At 38.6% G+C, this 18,383-nt stretch overlaps 1 protein-coding gene across 10 annotated transcripts in view; it reads right to left on the bottom strand.

Moving 5' to 3' along the window:
* Positions 1-989: 989 nt before the first annotated feature.
* LOC120473870 (NLR family CARD domain-containing protein 3) overlaps positions 990-18,383 on the bottom strand; it is a 67,125-nt gene continuing 49,731 nt past the window's right edge. For 3 of the 10 annotated variants that reach the window (XM_089119079.1, XM_089119080.1, XM_089119081.1), the window contains 5 exons: positions 16,753-16,926; positions 10,983-11,156; positions 7,132-7,305; positions 6,280-6,453; positions 4,016-5,690 (listed from right to left, as the gene is read on the bottom strand). In XM_089119079.1, the coding sequence (XP_088975205.1) occupies positions 5,684-5,690; positions 6,280-6,453; positions 7,132-7,305; positions 10,983-11,156; positions 16,753-16,926 (703 nt within the window). In that variant the 3' untranslated portion in view covers positions 4,016-5,683. Of the gene's footprint in view, positions 1,726-4,015; positions 5,691-6,279; positions 6,454-7,131; positions 7,306-10,982; positions 11,157-16,752; positions 16,927-18,383 lie in introns of those variants that run through there. The other 7 variants (XM_089119082.1, XM_089119085.1, XM_089119086.1 and 4 more) reach the window with 5 other exon arrangements.

Genomic DNA, 18,383 nt, shown 5'->3' with positions numbered 1-18,383 from the left:
TCTGGCCTTGTTAGGACACACATGTGGACACAGTCTCTCCACCATATGCGGGTCAATGAGTGTTTTAGGAGAATCCAGTTCAGACGAGGCATCCAGTGCAGTTTCTGCTCCTGTGAGAAGTCTCTGACGGCAAACCTACAATAAACATCGCTCAACTCATTCGCCTTTGCCCCCTCATCTCTCACATTGATAGATCTTCTGGCTGGAGTCATATTTGTCATATATTTCAGAGAATCCCACAGTTTTCTGGTGATCATAGTCCAACAGCGGAGCTCAAATGTGTCCGTCTCCTTCCTCCCAGCTAACAGGGAACCTTCCCAGAACATTCACTAACGCTCTTTAAAACTGGTGGAAATGTTAGTACAAAACGTTTAAAAAAAGAAACGTTTAAAAAGAGAAAACGTTCCTAGATGTCTCTGTGTGGAGGCGCTTGTGGAGCAGAGAGCACAACACTGAGATGAAGGAGCGGCGGACACTGTTCAGCCCAGTAGAAGACATGCTTTACGCCAGCGAGACCAGTACAGTTGAGTTGCTGAACCAGAAGCCCTGGACAACCCTTTGACCAACAGCTGGAGACAATAGTAGACCGCTAGAGGTCGCACACACACTTTATTAGCACTTCTGAAGCCTGTTTTGAGGGATTTATTGTTGTGAATTCATTATTTGTCTGAACTCGTTACAGATACAAGAAGTTCCTGAGCGATCTACGGGTTCTCTACGATCCACGTGAGAGTTTGGCTCTCAGCTATAGGAGAGACTTGCTAACACGCGGCCACCAAACACACAACTATGTGGAGATGCAGTGTGTGTTTTAAAAGACTAAATACTTCACAGGACAAAAGCATTCAAGATCCCTCCATTATTCCAGCTTTTCATCCCCGACTAGAGATGATCTATAAGGCGCGAGTGACAGTCTTTCAGAGACTTTGAGCTTTGGAAGTTTGCAGATCTTAGACATGCAAGAAGGACATTTCATTTATTTTGTAAAGTTTTTATTGAGCATATATTATAAAGCACATTTACACATTTACTCCATCACCCCTCTGAGCCGTGAGCGGCACAAGCAGGAGCCCTATGTTTGAGGATCTCAGTGACCTTTCAACTGTACAAGGGCCGTGATACAGGTCGGGGCGGCCCATTAAGTGCCTTAAAAACAGACAATACAACTCTGAACTAAATCCTAAAAACAACTGGGACCAGTGCAAGCGGCCAGAATGGGGAGATGAACAGCTTCATAACACACTAAAGAAAAAGAAAACATGAAAACACATCATATGACCCCTTTAATACATTAATACAAGTGTAATGCAGCTATTATTAACAACATGACTATACTCAAGCTTCCATTGTTTTCCAAAAATGAGTTTGACCTGTTTTTTCTGCATAATTATGAAAATGATTCATTAGTGTTTGTCTCCCTCTACTGGTTCAACAAAAACACATTCAGGATCTATATTTACATTTTTGAGTTTATACTGTGTGTTTATTCAAATAAAAAGGTTAATCTCTGAATGAGAAAGTGTAATTTGCTGTGAAATAAAAGGTGTTTCACTGCCGCCTCATCAGGTCTGTCAGAGGATGGTTGAAATCTAAATGAAGTCTTAATTTCTAACAGTGAAGTCACTGTATCTTCAGTCTCTGTTGATTCTGTTGACTGTGAGTCTCTGTAGTGGATCCTTATTCGCCATCAGATGATCAGCAGAACATCAGACTGTCATCTATAACCTAAAATAAAACACACAAACAGTCACATATGCAGTATGAGATATTACATCTGTCACATCTTTTCATCAGAAAACTAACTAGATAATCTATATTAATTCCTTCTCCAACATGATAATATAGCTTCTATCTGATGCTCAAAGTCACTTTACAAAATCAAAAGCACATGAAAGGTCACTTTCACACAACGGACAGCTGATCCAGAACCAGCAGAAATCATCATTACACTCACTACAGATTTAATATCAGTTAATAACAACCCAAATCTCTGATTTTCACACACAGAGACAGTTAAAGGGGAAAAGCTGAAAATAACATTAATATTATTCTCACAATCACTCACAACAGTATGAGCAGAATTACACTAATTTATATTCTCACACACACACACACAAAGCATCTTATTTCCGCCACAGCCAATCATGCTGCATGCTTATTGTTTCACTAACGTTGACGAGATTAGCCCCTTACCGTATCGAAATTCGGTACTGAAAAACAAGACATGTTTCGATACTCAATAGTATTGATGGAATATATCAGACAGCAAGCCAACATTGAATAAACGTTGTTTTTCCATCTGAATGATCATTATGATTGATATTGAAATGTCAATGCAAAATTAACGTTTAATCACCATTACCCTGTCGATGAAAAACCAACGTACAGCACCGGACACAGCTCATTTCTGGACCCTTGGCACAAGCGTAAAGGTAAGCTTGCTTAATGTTAGATATGAATGAATTGTTAGGCTGATTGTTAACATGATGGTTAGTGTAGTAACCTACGCAGTGCTGCAGACACTGGAATAGATTTCTGTTTTATCACTGTGTCAAAATCTGCCAAAAATTGCCTAGGCCTACTTTGTAGTTCTCTTCTAGGTTATAAAGTTAACAAAACCTCTGAGTCCAGTCTATTTTTGTGATGTTCCCACCTTAGTCCCACGTTACATACTTCATATAGAAACATCTCACAGCACGAATGTACCAATGTCTCCTGTTTAACTTAAATGCTAATTCTTTGCATTGTGATTTTATTTTCTGTTTTAGGTGCTCTTACTCAGCAGATGGGGACAGACGCCGTCATCCGATTCACATGAGCCAGACCGGGCAGGAGGGACTGGACGACAAAATATATTCAGGAATAATTAGTCCCACGTTACATACTTCATATAGAAACATCTCACAGCACGAATGTACCAATGTCTCCTGTTTAACTTAAATGCTAATTCTTTGCATTGTGATTTTATTTTCTGTTTTAGGTGCTCTTACTCAGCAGATGGGGACAGACGCCGTCATCCGATTCACATGAGCCAGACCGGGCAGGAGGGACTGGACGACAAAATATATTCAGGCGTCAGAGGACATTGAAGTGAAGTGTAAATAAAGAGGCTAATAAAAATGAATTTGTTTGTGTGGTGTGTTCAGTGTTTTATACAAGATTTCAAATGTTCCATTACTTTTTAACATCCTGGCTGTAGATAAAGCAGGCTATTTAATTTATGGCATTACATTTTAAATTGAAAAACGATTGAAATTCCATTGAAATCACGTTGATCCTTAGTTCAGTTGAAATTTCAACATTGTTTCAATATTCCTGATAAATGAAATACCATTGAAATTCCGTTGATCTATGAACAGGATTTCAATGTGGTTTCAATATTAAATCAGGGTGCAAAATGATGTAGAATCAATATCAGAGTTCGATGTTGATTTAATGACTTAATGTTGACAACGGACTGTTGATTTAACAGTTTCAATGACTGTTTGCTATTCGGTCGGTCCCTAAAATAGCTGAGTACAAATCAGCATGAAGTTTTAACATCTACTCTCGTGTAACGGAAATCATGCTGACACTTGAATAAATTATGAGAAATTATCTCAAGTTATTGTTGAATTGAATAGATGCTCCTTTTAAATTTTTAACGCCTTTTAACGCGTTTAATATAAATGCTCTTTATTTATCAAATAGCATCAAGCAGGGCTAGACGGTGATTTTTAGTCACTGCAGTAGATGTGGGTCGTATAGCAGCAACACACTGTGAGATGATCATGACTCTCAGTAAATGATCAGGCTATCTTTGATTAAAACACCGTTTAGGAGCCGCGACCACAGAAATCTCCACGAGTGTTTCACGATGCTCATCTTTCATCTGGAACACTATCATACAGTGTGTGCCGGCATTAGATATGTGACCTCTGCTTCTTATCTGACCTGGGTCATCCAGGTAAGTTTGCAGATCTTATACATGCACAAACAGAAACATAAGACACTAAAGAAAAAGAAAACATGAAAGTGCATCATATGATCCCTTTAATACAAACATAATGAAGCTATTATTAAAAACATGATTATACACTCAAGCTTCCATTGTTTGTTTTCCAAAAATGAGCTTGAACTGTTTTTTCGTCTGATAATTATGAAAAATGAATCTTTCATTAGTGTTTGTCTCCCTCTGCCAGGCCCGGTTCTACGGGGGTTTTTAAGCACCCTCAGATTAAATTTGTATTAGCGCACATGTAAACGAGATTCTGTCGACAAAAGAAACACAGACGGATTTCACACTCATACATGTAAGGCCTTGTATTTTTATAACCAGAGTTTTTCCCTCCTGCGTTTAAAAAAAACCCTATGTCCACATGAAAACGCAAAAACACACTATCAAGCGCTGTCAAGAGCATGCAACACCAGCAGGCGGCGATATAAACCTAACCGTAAAGCCACGTTAGCCAATCAGAAGCCGTCAGCGCTGCAAAAACTCCGGTTTCACTGTCTACACGACAACACTGCAACCGGCGTTTCAGAAAATACCCTGGCAGGGGTTTTCAAAAATGTTCGGTTTCAGTGTCCTGATAATGCGTTTCCGCATGGACGAACGGCCGAACTGCGTAAAAAAAGTCACAGTTATAAAAATACCCATGTCTGTGTGGACATGGCCTAAATCATAACGTGATTCATGTTTAATGCACTGGATTGGTTGTGTCCTTTTGTGATCGTGATACATAGGTGAAGCTGTCTCTTTAATTGCCCACTTTGCTTGGGTGTGCGTCCCGCTCAGAAAATTCGATAGCTGACTTTTTAGAGGCCTTTAGGTAGCCTAAAAATATTAATTGTCCATTTTTAATCATGGACATACGACATTGGCTCAAGAAAGCTCAAAGCTCTACATCACAACAAGACGAAATGACACCGTCTGCCTTCACTCTCACCGCAGGACACCCATTCAAACACCGACGATAATCGCCAGCATGTGCCGCGGCCGATCGAGTGACCAGCATTTGACTGTCTTAATGAATGAGTCATTTCATCTTTAAATCAGCTGTTTAAATGGACTGATTCATTGTCGTCAGAAACTAAATGTCTTAAATGTAGTCAGTTTCAGTTTCAATATTTCACACATTTGCAATACTGCTGATATTTGGGGGAAAAGCACTCTGTGTGTAACATTTAACTATATCATATGATATAAATGTAAAGCACAAAAGCTCGTACAGGGACATAGGCTACTCAATCATGCAGATCACATATCGTTTAACATAACAGCAATTACAGTATTGCTGTAGACACTAGGTATCGCTCAGCCCTATTTTGAGCACCCTCACTATTTTCAGAAGCACCCTCAGTGATTTGATTCCAGAACCGGGCCTGCCCTCTGCTGGTACAACACAAACACATTCAGGATCAATAGTTACTCTAAAACTCCAACATTTTTGAGTTTATACTGTGCGTTTATACAAATAAAATGGTTAATCTATGAATGAGAAAGTGTAATTTGCTGTGAAATAAAAGGTGTTTCACTGCCGCCTCATCAGATCTGTCAGAGGATGGTTGAAATGTAAATGAAGTCTTAATTTCTAACAGTGAAGTCACTGTATCTTCAGTCTCTGTTGATTCTGTTGACTGTGAGTCTCTGTAGTGGATCCTTATTCACCATCAGATGATCAGCAGAACATCAGACTGTCATCTATAACCTAAAATAAAACACACACACAGTCACATATGCAGTATGAGATATTACATCTGTCACATCTTTACATAAGAAAACTAACTAGATAATCTATATTAATTCCTTCTCCAACATGATAATATAGCTTCTATCTGATGCTCAAAGTCACTTTACAAAATCAAAAGCACATGAAAAGTCACTTTCACACAACGGACAGCTGATCCAGAACCAGCAGAAAACATCATTACACTCAATACAGATTTAATATCAGTTAATAACAACCCAAATCTCAGATTATCACAGACAGTTAAAGACAGTTAAAGGGGAAAAGCTGAAAATAACATTAATATTACTCTCAAAATTAGTCACAACAGTATGAGGAGAGTTAAAGTCATAATAAACACAGTTTACATTTCAGAGACCGACAGAAACTGAAGCTGAATTTAAGAATCTCTGACAAAATATTCACACACACGCACACGCACACGCACACACACACACACACACTAACACCTACTGAACCTGGACCTTTACTTTTATTTCTAGCAAGTAAAACAGCCATTTGAACTTTAAATGAAAATATAATGATGAAAATTGTTAAGAACTATTCTTACCATAGTGTCTTCAGTTTATAATGTGGATCATCCCTCAGATCCTTCAGCTGCTTCACTCCTGAGTCTCCTAGTTTATTATCAGACAGATCCAGGTGTCTCAGGTGTGAGGGGTTTGATCTCAGAGCTGAAGCCAGAGCAACACAACCTTCATCTGTGACTCCACAAACACTCAACCTGTAGAGAACAATGACACACATTAAGCCTATATCCAGAGATAAACACAACATTTAAACTATAAATAACATAATGCTGTGCTGTCAATATGAAATCTATATTTCATATTCATGTGTGTGTGAGAGAGAAAGAGAGAGAGAGAGGTATATGTATGTGTGTGTGTGTGTGTGTGTGTGTGTGTGTGTGTCAGGGGCACAGCTGCACATTTGCTGAGGGGTTTGCCTTATCAGTGTTGGTGCCACCCATCACACACACACACACACACACACACTACAGTTACAGTTACACACACAATCATTACAGCCACACATTGTTTGGGTATAAATACCCTAATGTATTGTGAAAACGTCAAAGTCTCCACCACAATACTGTCGCTACGATTGCTGAGACACTCTGATGAAATGGCTCACTCTCATTCTAGCTCCACTGTTGATCACACTGATTCAATGCACTGTAACTCGAACATTTTGTATAGAAACATGACATTTTTTTTTTAGTTGGGGATGAAGTATGACATGTCTGCCATCCAGTGGAGGGGAGGTCGAACGAAATTTGACACTCAATTTGACAAAATCTGTCATTTTTTTCAGTGACGCATCTTGTCGAGTAAACTTAACCGTGGCGCCTAGCCTGTTAATCCTTATTCACTCAGAGTCTTTATGGTAGAGATGATCTTACCCCAGTGTCTCCAGTTTACAGTGAGGATTCGCCAGTAGATCAGAAAGCTGCTTCACTCCTGAGTCTCCTAGTTTATTCTTATACAGACTCAGTTCTCTCAGGTGTGAGGGGTTTGATCTCAGAGCTGAAGCCAGAGCAACACAACCTTCATCTGTGACTCCACACTCACTCAACCTGTAGAGAACAATGACACACATTAAGCCTATATCCAGAGATAAACACAACACTATACATAACATAATGCTGTCAATATGAAATATATATTTCATATTCATGTGTGTGTGAGAGAGAAAGAGAGAGAGAGAGAGAGAGAGGTATATGTATGTGTGTGTGTGTGTGTGTGTGTGTGTGTCAGGGGCACAGCTGCACATTTGCTGAGGGGTTTGCAATATCAGTGTTGGTGCCACCCATTACACACACACACACACACACACTACAGTTACACACACATCATTACAGCCACGCATCCTTTGGGTATAAATAGCCTAATGCATTGTGAAGCAATATTTTCATCAGTGTGTTATATTTACCCCAGGGCATTATTTACCTTTATAAAGGCACTGCTTTAATTTTACCTTATTAAATGTATGCATCATCTTTCATGTCAAACTCTTACATTTGATCAATAAATTCAGTTAAAATAATAAATGGGGCTGTTACCAATCAAAATTATATTATATAGTCTAAACACTGCAAAATTTCAACTGCAATAAATAGACTAATGTTATGAGATTAATGTTTTAAATAAATGTTTAAATATACAAGAAAAAATTAAATAATACTTTTAAACATGAAACTAAATCACCAGTAGGGGGCGGCAAGTGACCATCTTAATAAGTGAGTCATTCGTTCAAAACGATTCGTTCAAAACGCTGAATATACTATAATGTACGAAATTCGATAATGATACGATAATATTCATCAAAACAGCTCTCTTGGTCATGTTATGTGAATAGCGTAATTAATACATTATATTATAAATGTTCAATATTTATTATCTTATTTATCTGCTGTCGCATCTCTTGACACGTCATCTCGTTTTCCCTCTCTCTTTTTCTGTTTTTAGCCTGACAGCTTTTGTGCTTTATCACAACTCACTACTCGTACTCGTGTGTGTGTGTGTGTGTGTCTGTGTGTGAGTGTGTGTGAGAGTGAAAGAGACCAACTAAAGGAAAAAGAATTGCAGTAAATCGCGCTGATTAAATCTAACGATCGTTTATCAGATCACGTCAAACCGTGCAAATTATCCTTTGTTCTCAAATTGTTAATGTTGAACGTCAGCATTGCGTGACTACATGTAATGTCCTTCTGATATTATCCTTGTGTTGGCATGGGCCGTTGCAGTCTCTTTCCCCAAACTCTCAGTAGCCGCGTTTCCACTGCCGGGCTAGGGCTGGGCCAGAGCTAACAGCGAGCCGAGCTGAGCTAGTGGCCTCGGGCCTCAAGCACCGGGCTTGCGTTTCCACTGCCGGGCCAGTAGCCCCACAGCGCTGCCCCAAACCCCACCCCTAACACGCCTTTCTGGATCAAACGTCATAAAACCCAACCCGTTTCAGCGGGTATTATGAATTCATTTATTTTTTAAATTAGGAAGATAGCATATTAACTTACCTGCCGTGGTGGCTGCAATAGTGTCCCGAGACCAGTACAGGCGATTCTCTATTTCAAGCAGCGATTTTTTGCACGATATAACAAGTAGGGCTGCGGGCACGTTTTCAAGTTTTTCATTAACCGTTAACCGAGGCCCATCGGTTAATACTCGGTTAATAGTGTGCGCGCCGCAACCTCGAGATACAGAGTTAATTTTTAACACCTTTAATAACTGATTGGACCCCATTTGAAACGAAATTAATTTATAGAAATAAAACGCAGCAAGTACGGAGCAGTTAAAGCCCCATTTCCATCACCCTTCAAACTGAAATTGCCAATTGAAAATAAGCAAAACGTCCATTTCACAAAAACTCCGTGTCTGCAAATAATAATAATAATAATAATAACCATCATCATCATTATTGTAACATTTTATTAGGCTGCATATGTAGAAGACGCCTTTATCCAAAAAAGGAACAGAGCACAAATAAACACAATATTTTTGACAAATATCAGCGCATATCCAGTGTGTGTGGAGCATGCACTGATGGCTGCGAGACGCCCATGTGAACAGTTTCATTGCATTTCTTTCAGTGGAAACAACTTAAAATACTCTTTAATTTCTGGTCATACAGAAAATAATAATACATTATTCGCAAATAAATTTATTTATAACAAGAAAACGTTGTGCTTTAACAATTAATCAAGGCGCGCTTCATGATCTCCGTGAACTGAAGCGTGAGACCTGAAACAGCCACCGCATTCGAATTTGTTCGTTTTAAATTGGACATTTAAAGCTTTAGTCTACAGGGGTTATATCCTTTGTAGATTAAAGCTTTAAATGTCCAATTTAAAACGAACAAATTCGAATCGAAAGCCAATATCTTCTATGTTTATGTAGCTTAATTTCTCTCTAAATGTGCATCCGGAGATGGAGATATGTTTTTAGCCGAAAATCATTTAGAAAACAATAGTTTATTAATAAACAATTAATGCCTCGTTATTTTATATTATTTTATTATCAGACACATTTATTATAGCCTATAAATCACCCATAAATCCCCTTTCTGTAGGCTGTGGTTACGGCTCTTCTCATTCAGCACTGCGGGGAAAATATCATTTCCAGGTTCTAATTTGGCCTCAGAAAACCAGTAAAATATATATATTTTTTCATATTAATTTGTCAAATATTTTAAATGTTTAAGGGGCAAAAAAATCAAACAAATATCTGAAAATTCGTCGATATGTAGCTATATATAGCCTATATATTGTTGCGCAGCATTTGGCATAGGCCTACAGTTCAAATTAAAATGTTATGCAATTTTAAACGGTTAATCGGTTAAACATGGACACCCCTATTATATGTGCATCTTGCTTCAGATCATAAAGTTCCATAACACCGATAAACTCCGCCTTTTACCTTGAGCACGCCTCTAGCACGAGCTGGCCCCCTCTGGCCCAAGGTATTCGACGGGCCAGAAATCCTGGCCGTTGGCCCTGAGGAAGCCCCGATCAAGCCCCGGAAGTGACGGTGAAAACGCGACTGGCCCTGGCACGCACTAGCACGGCCCGGCCCTGGCCCGGCAGTGGAAACGCGGCTAGTCAGAGTCTTCTGCATGTTACAGCGGTGAGTCTCCAGGTGTCTCTGGTGATTGTCTTTTGAACCTTTCTGGATCCGCCATCAAATTAATTAGTTTAATTGCCTCTATGCACGAACCCTGCTGACGTGTGTCCAAAAGAATCTCAGTCAGCATCTTTACTTCCGGAAGCGCGTTCTGCAGGCCAAGTGTATAGCGGCAAAACTTTAATAAAATCTGTTTTCTCAGAAACGGAGACAACGATTTTAGAAACGCTGATTCGCTAGTCGAATTTCGTACGATATGAGAGAGTACTAACCCTCAAAGTTGTTGATGTAGCTCGAAATATATAATTTAAATAACTTCTCTTTTTTACTCTTGTGTGACAGCTAACTGCCTCACAGTGTTGTTAACATCATTCACGTTAACTGCAGAAAGTTTTTGTAAACAGCGAGTGTAATTTGACACTATCTCCACCTAACGCAAAACCGGCTTCTGACCGTAGACTGACACAGCACCGGATGTAACTGGGCGTGCTGAGACAAACCCGGAAGCGATCGTGCATAGAGTCTATTATATCCAATGCTGTGTGAAAAGGCTATAAATTTCCACCTCCTGCATCTATACACTATCTGCATATTAACCCTTATTCACTCAGAGTCTTTATGGTAGAGATGATCTTACCTCAGTCTCTCCAGTTTACAGTGAGGATTCGCCAGTAGATCAGAAAGCTGCTTAACTCCTGAGTCTCCTAGTTTATTATGAGACAGATGCAGATCTTTCAGGTGTGAGGGGTTTGATCTCAGAGCTGAAGCCAGAGCAACACAACCTTCATCTGTGACTCCACACTCACTCAACCTGTAGAGAACAATGACACACATTAAGCCTATATCCAGAGATAAACACAACACTTAAACTATAACATAATGCTGTCAATATGAAATATATATTTCATATTCATTTGTGTGTGAGAGAGAAAGAGAGAGAGAGAGAGAGAGAGAGAGGTATGTGTGTGTGTGTGTCATGGGCACAGCTGCACATTTGCTGAGGGGTTTGCAATATCAGTGTTGGTGCCACCCATTACACACACACACACACACACACTACAGTTACAGTTACACACACATCATTACAGCCACGCATCCTTTGGGTATAAATAGCCTAATGTATTGTAAATAGGGGTGTAACGGTACATGTATTTGTATTGAACCGTTTCGGTTCGAGGCTTCCAGTTCGGTACGCATACAAACCAAACGATTGCTTGGACCATTTTTCCTGCCGGCAAAATTCGTGCTGGCGTGGCCAACACAACGTTGCGCAACATCAAATGGCAAGCATAATGAAAGCGAAACGAAACTGCACTACTCATTATGTGCTTCACGGATCGTTTATCAGTTCGGACCAGCAACATCTGTGCAGCGCGAGCCGATCTCGATCAAGCAACACTGTAACCACACCGCGCTAAGAGATCCGGTAAAGAAAACATTTGAATTCGCCACTGAGGTAATAACGTCGCTGCGAGATCTAGTGAGATGCATTCACATTTCTCCGTTATTAACCGTAGATCTCTATTAGATCAAACAGCGCTGTCGTGGAAACCAGGAGAAACATTGTGCCGTGATTGAACTAGTGTAATACTTTACGTCCACAGACCAGCAACATTCACCATGGATTTAATATCACTAACTGAAACCAGTTTGGCTGAACAAATAGGACATTTCTCTGGCATTTCTTTCTTTTTGCTGTATCGAAAACGTACCGAACCGTGACTTTAAAACCGAGGTACGTACCGAACCGTGATTTTTGTGTACTGTTACACCCCTAATTGTGAAGCAATATTTTCATCAGTGTGTTATATTTACCACAGGGCGTTATTTACCTTTATAAAGGCACTGCTTTAATTTTACCTTATTAAATGTCTGCATCATCTTTCATGTCAAATTCTTACATTTGATCAATAAATTCAGTTATAATAATAAATGGGGCTGTTACCAATTAAATTATATTATATAGTCTAAACACTGCAAAATTGCAACTGCAATAAATAGACTAATTTTATGAGATGAATGTTTTAAATAAACGTTTAAATAAGAAAAAATTAAATAATACTTTTAAACATGAAACTAAACCGTAGGGGGCAGCAAGTGACCATATTAATAAGAGAGTCATTCGTTCAAACGATTCGTTCAAAACGCTGAATATACTATAATGTACGAAATTCGATAATGATCTGATAATATTCATCAAAACAGCTCTCTTGGCCGTGTTATGTGAATAGCCTAAATCATACATTATATTATAAATGTTCAATATTTATTATCTTATTTATCTGCTGTCGCATCTCTTGACACGTCATCTCGTTTTCCCTCTCTCTTTTTCTGTTTTTATCCCGACAGCTTTTGTGCTTTATCCAGTTAACCTTCGGACCCCCGACGGCGCTCTGCAGCCTCCCCCCCCCCCCACTAGTTTAAAATTTATGAATGGTTACATGAAAGAATATCATTAATCTTGGCAAACTATATATAATTTTAAAGGTCTAAGCCTCGGGCATCGATGTCAGTGCACTGTTTTTCGATGGAAAGCTTATAACAAATGTATTTCTTGTATTTAGGTAAGCAGTACACATAAAAACGCACGTAAACAAAAATGGAGTACTCACCATTATTTTGTAATAACGAGCCAGACACGCATCCACTGTTAAAAATTCCAGATTGAATGGAAAGCTGAGGGTCCACTGAATAACATCCCATAGAGCATTTTATGTCCAAAGAAAAAATAATGTTGTAATATCCATGGTTATTCCTTTGTTTACATCGCATTTCTTCAGGGTGAATATCATGCGGTTTTGTTATGCAATAAAATAGTGCATATAAAACAGACTCCCGGTAGCAGACCGTTATATGGGTGTGTCGCTTAGAGTGTAATGAACAAATTACGATCGCGCACACACACACAAATACAAAGATAAGCGATATCTAGTTCAAAATATGCAAACACTGCAGTCCGTTTTTTTGACGTCATGATATGCACATCATATCATTCTGTCTTTACAACGAAAGCCAATAAAAGAAACGACATGATATGACTGATAAAACATGTAGCCAACCAGTGCACGATTCCAACGATGCCCGGGAAGTTTGAATTTCTCACACGAACATATGTTTTTATTTGCTCTCCGTCCGGTAGAGGAGCTAAACTCTGGACGCAGGCTCTGACCACACCCATTGCTGTCATGTTTTGACAGGCCTGCTATAGCTAAGAGAGCTAAGATAACAAGCTAAGAGGTAGCTAGTCAACAAACATCTGTTCGTGCAGACATCAGGGCTCCAGACTTCGACCAAATAGTCGCATTTTGCGACCAAAATTTGAGAGTGTGCGACTGAATTTTACATCCAAACATAAATTTGAACATAAAATGTTGAACGTCAGCATTGCGTGACTACATGTGACGTCCTTCTGATATTATCCTTGTGTTGGCATGGGCCGCTGCAGTCTCTTTCCCCAAACTCTCAGTCAGAGTCTTCTGCATGTTACAGCGGTGAGTCTCCAGGTGTCTCTGGTGATTGTCTTTTGAACCTTTCTGGATCCGCCATCAAATTAATTAGTTTAATTATATCCAGTGCTGTGAGAAAAGGCTATAAATCTCCACCTCCTGCATCTATACACTATCTACATATTAACCCTTCAGGCGCCAGAGGTTTTTTCCTAAAACGTTCGATTTTTACATCTTAATTTCAAAAGGCTTTATCTTAAAATTGAAAAAAAAAAAGATTCTGTAAATTAGAGAAATATTAAGGATGACCAAAAGTTTATGTAGGGATTACATTTTCCCTCTAATTTGCATATTATGACATCATATGGTGGCAGCAATCTTGGATTAGAGCATTTTCATGAAAAGTCACATGTTTAAATGATAAAATTCAGCACTTCTTTCCCCCCAAAATGTCCATCACCTTCTGTATGCTATATTGCACAATACTGAATGCTCAGGTATATAGTAAGTAGTAAACAAACTGATGTGTAAATCATTACTAATAAATGGTAGAACAAACTGTATGCATGCAGTGGTTGGCCTTTTGCTGTAGAGATTTTCCATTTACTATATACAGTAGGCACTCTGATTCCATGTATGAGGCACACAGTGGTGGAAAGTAACTAATTACAAATACTTTTGTTACAGTACTTGAGTAGATTTTTTCATTTTTTCTACTTTCTTGAGTATAATTAAATTGTGGTACTTTTACTCTTACTTGAGTAAAATAAAAATAAAGTATTCAACTTCACTACATTTATATTTCATAAAAAGTACAAAGTACTTTGACAAAGGTGCCGACCTATTTTCTACTGACAGTCTATGGTGCCAACGGAGCAACAGCGCAAGTTGCGATTTGACAGACACATTTCAAAACAACTGTGGTGGAGCCCTGCGCTTCAGCCAATAACAGACATATCTGAAGCACTTCAGCCAATAACAGACAGGTCTGACTCGGGTGCAAAACCAATCAAAACCTCCAGTTTGGCTGGGGGGCAGGGCGTTCAAACCGCGCTTTGACATTTCAATCACTGGCGCTCGTGTTTGAATCAGTAGCGCTAACGTTTCAATATATCAGTGACTGTAAGTGAGTATTCTGCTCATATTTAATTATGGCAACTACTGAAATGGGTCACACCATTGATAATACCAGAGCACTGAGCAGTTGAGGTAAATAAAAAAGCTCAGCTCAAACATGCATGGACACGGTTTGCAATGGACAGAGCAAGAATGTAAGTGTCTAAAATACATGCACACAGTTCAATAAATGGTAAAGCTTTCCCTGTTTAACAATACATTTAAACTAAATATACGAAGCAAACTTTTTACAAAGCTGAAAAAACAGTGAAATATGATCGCATGATTGATCTGTCTATCAGATGCATGTAAAAGTGTAGTTCGTTCCTATAGCAACAGTGGGCTCACAGCACATTTTCGGTTGGCTACGATGAAAAAAAGATCATTTAATTTAGTTTTACCCTATTAATTAGGTTTTTTTGTTTTTTGTTTGTTATTTTTTTACTTTTTTTTTTATTCATACTGTTTTATTGTTTTTCATACCTTTTTAATCGGACCTCTCAATTAACCTTCTTTGCTTTCAATTATGAATGATTCAAATCAAAACATTCAAATGACCTTACCTACACTTCCTTTTCAAAATTAGTAATAAAAAATTGCTCTTGACAACAGAGGAAACTAGTAGTCTATATGTGGAGCACTTTTATCATTGATGGATGCACTTTTTTGGGCTTCAAATTTTCTCCAGTCATTCACTGCCATTATAAAGTTTGGAAGAGCCAGGCCATTTTTTAATAACAATGATTGTATTCAACTGAAAGCAGAAAGTCATATCTTCTAAGATGACTTGAGGGAGAGTAAATCGTGGGCTAATTTAAATTTTTGGGTGAACTATCCCTTTAAAGTCACACATCATTCTTTTGAAAATACCTGACAGTTTGATAAACTCAGATATATTATAGCTATTATATGTTTGTCTTCATGTTTCATCAGTCAAAACATCACTATTTGCAAGTTATTATATCCATATAAGGCATTTCCTGAAATGTGTAAGTTTAATACTTCTATGCATCAGTACTGGGCCTTCAGTATGAATGAAACAGATGACATGAGAGTTGTTTAGCGCTCCATTTCGCTATCATCTCCCTATTTTGGGTAAAAAATAGAAAAATACTAAAGTACTTTGTAACGCAGTTACTTGAGTAGTTTTTAAGCAAACTACTTATTTACTCTTACTTGAGTCATATTATATTTCAGTACTTCTACTTGTACTCCAAGTACATTTTTACTTAAGTAGCAATACTTTTACTTAAGTACAATTTGTCAGTACTCTTTCCACCACTGGAGGCACAGCACATATATATATATATATATATAATCCATATGACACACAAACACAAGTAGACAAAACCTGTTTAGTTCAAAAGATCACTTGCGACGGCAAGGCACAGATCATGAGTGAGATGATACGAGCGCGGTATGTAGTATGCACACTATTGCGACTCCTCACCCTGCCTTCACGTTGCCCCTATCTGTACTATGAATACTTCGACCTCGTCTAACATACCCAGTGATAATAGACAGACTCCACCACAATACTGTCGCAACGATTGCTGAGACACTCTGATGAAATTGCTCACTCTCATACTAGCTCCGCTGTTGATCGCACTGATTCAATGCGCTGTAACTCGAACATTTTGTATAGAAACATGACGTTTTTTCAGTCGGGGATGAAGTATGACATGTCTGCCATCCAGTGGAGGGGAGGTCGAACGAAATTTGACACCCAATTTGACAAAATCGGCTGTTTTATTCAGTGACGCATCTTGTCGAGTAAACACAACCGTGGCGCCTAGAGGGTTAATCCTTATTCACTCAGAGTCTTTATGGTAGAGATGATCTTACCACAGTGTCTCCAGTTTACAGTGAGGATTCGCCAGTAGATCAGAAAGCTGCTTCACTCCTGAGTCTCCTAGTTTATTACCAGACAGAAGCAGTTTTCTCAGGTGTGAGGGGTTTGATCTCAGAGCTGAAGCCAGAGCAACACAACCTTCATCTGTGACTCCACACTTACTCAACCTGTAGAGAACAATGACACACATTAAGCCTATATTTATTTATTTATTTATAAACATTTATTAGAGGATCAGCCACATGAGATGAAACATCTCGTTTTCATGGGGGTCCTCAGTAATATTTCCAAACAATAAAGAAAAGTAAAACAACAGAGTAGATACAGTATACAGGATACAAGAAAAACCTCAATGCACACACACACACACACACACACACACACACACAAGCTCTCACTATCCCCCTCTACCCAGATAGAATAAAGTAAATCAAAGTGGTTCCCAAACTGTGGTATGAATACCACTAAACAATAAAACCTTGATGGTTAACCTTGACCTTAAAACCAGCATGATGATGTTCTAAAAGTCAAGCATTTTGAGAGTGGTGTTAAGTGTGACACACAATAATCCCAAATAAAACTGACAAAGTTGACATCACTAGATATGTATACACATTCATAAACACATTCATACACCCATAGATAACTTGACACAAATTAATGCTAAATCCGAAATAGTAGAAACATAGACAAGTATTCTGAAGATGTGTTAACAAAGCAGTTCGGAACAGAGGAAAAGACGTAAGCGAGCGGATAGATGCAGGAAGGCTGTTCCAGTCACGAGGGGCTTCAACACAGAAAGCATAATTCCCAGTTTTTCTCTTTACTCTAGGGACAGTAAAGAAGATCTGTTCGTTGTGACGAAGATTATATTGTGAACTAAAAGGCACTAAATATTGGGATAAATAATTTGGTTATTTAAAGTAAATGCATTTAAATATAAGTTGAAACCAATGATATTGTCTTCTGGCTGAGGGTGCAAGCCAGGCCAGCTGGTCATACATCACACAGTGATGTGTCCTATAGGGGCAGCGAAGGACGAATCGGCACAGGCTGTTGTATACCACATCGAGAGAGTGTAGACAAGTGGCAGTAGTGTTAGCATATATAATCTCTGCATAGTCCAGTATAGGTAGCAGCAACTGGGAGACTATTCTTTTCCTAACCTGAAAATTAAAGCAGTCTATCGATTGATATAATGTTCTAAGACGAAAGCTAAGCGAGTGTATATGAGCTTTGAATGAAAGATCATTTTCTAGCCGAGATACCACGGAGATATTTCAATTTTTCAGTTGACTCTAAAGGAGAAAAATCACGAAAATGCAGATTAAGATTATTTCTTTCATTCTTCTGGAAAAGCATACAGTAAGACTTTGACTTATTCAACAGGAGTTTATTAAATGACAGCCAGTGCTGGACAGAATCAAAGTCACACTGTAATGAATAATTTATATCCAAAATATTCAATTTGGAGCAATATATAATTGTATCATCTGCATAAAGATGAATGTCACATCCTGAACAGCAGAGCGGCAAGTCATTATTAAAAATGGAGAATAACAAAGGCCCAAGTGAAGAACCCTGGGGTATGTCTTTATCTACACCTGTAAAATTCGACTGACTA

Source organism: Pimephales promelas, chromosome 2 (assembly GCF_988280905.1).
Source record: "Pimephales promelas chromosome 2, fPimPro1.hap1.1, whole genome shotgun sequence".
In the NCBI taxonomy this organism is placed as follows: Eukaryota; Metazoa; Chordata; class Actinopteri; order Cypriniformes; family Leuciscidae; genus Pimephales; species Pimephales promelas.
The sequence above is the reverse complement of the archived record's forward strand: the minus strand, read 5'-3'. Positions and strand labels throughout refer to the sequence as shown.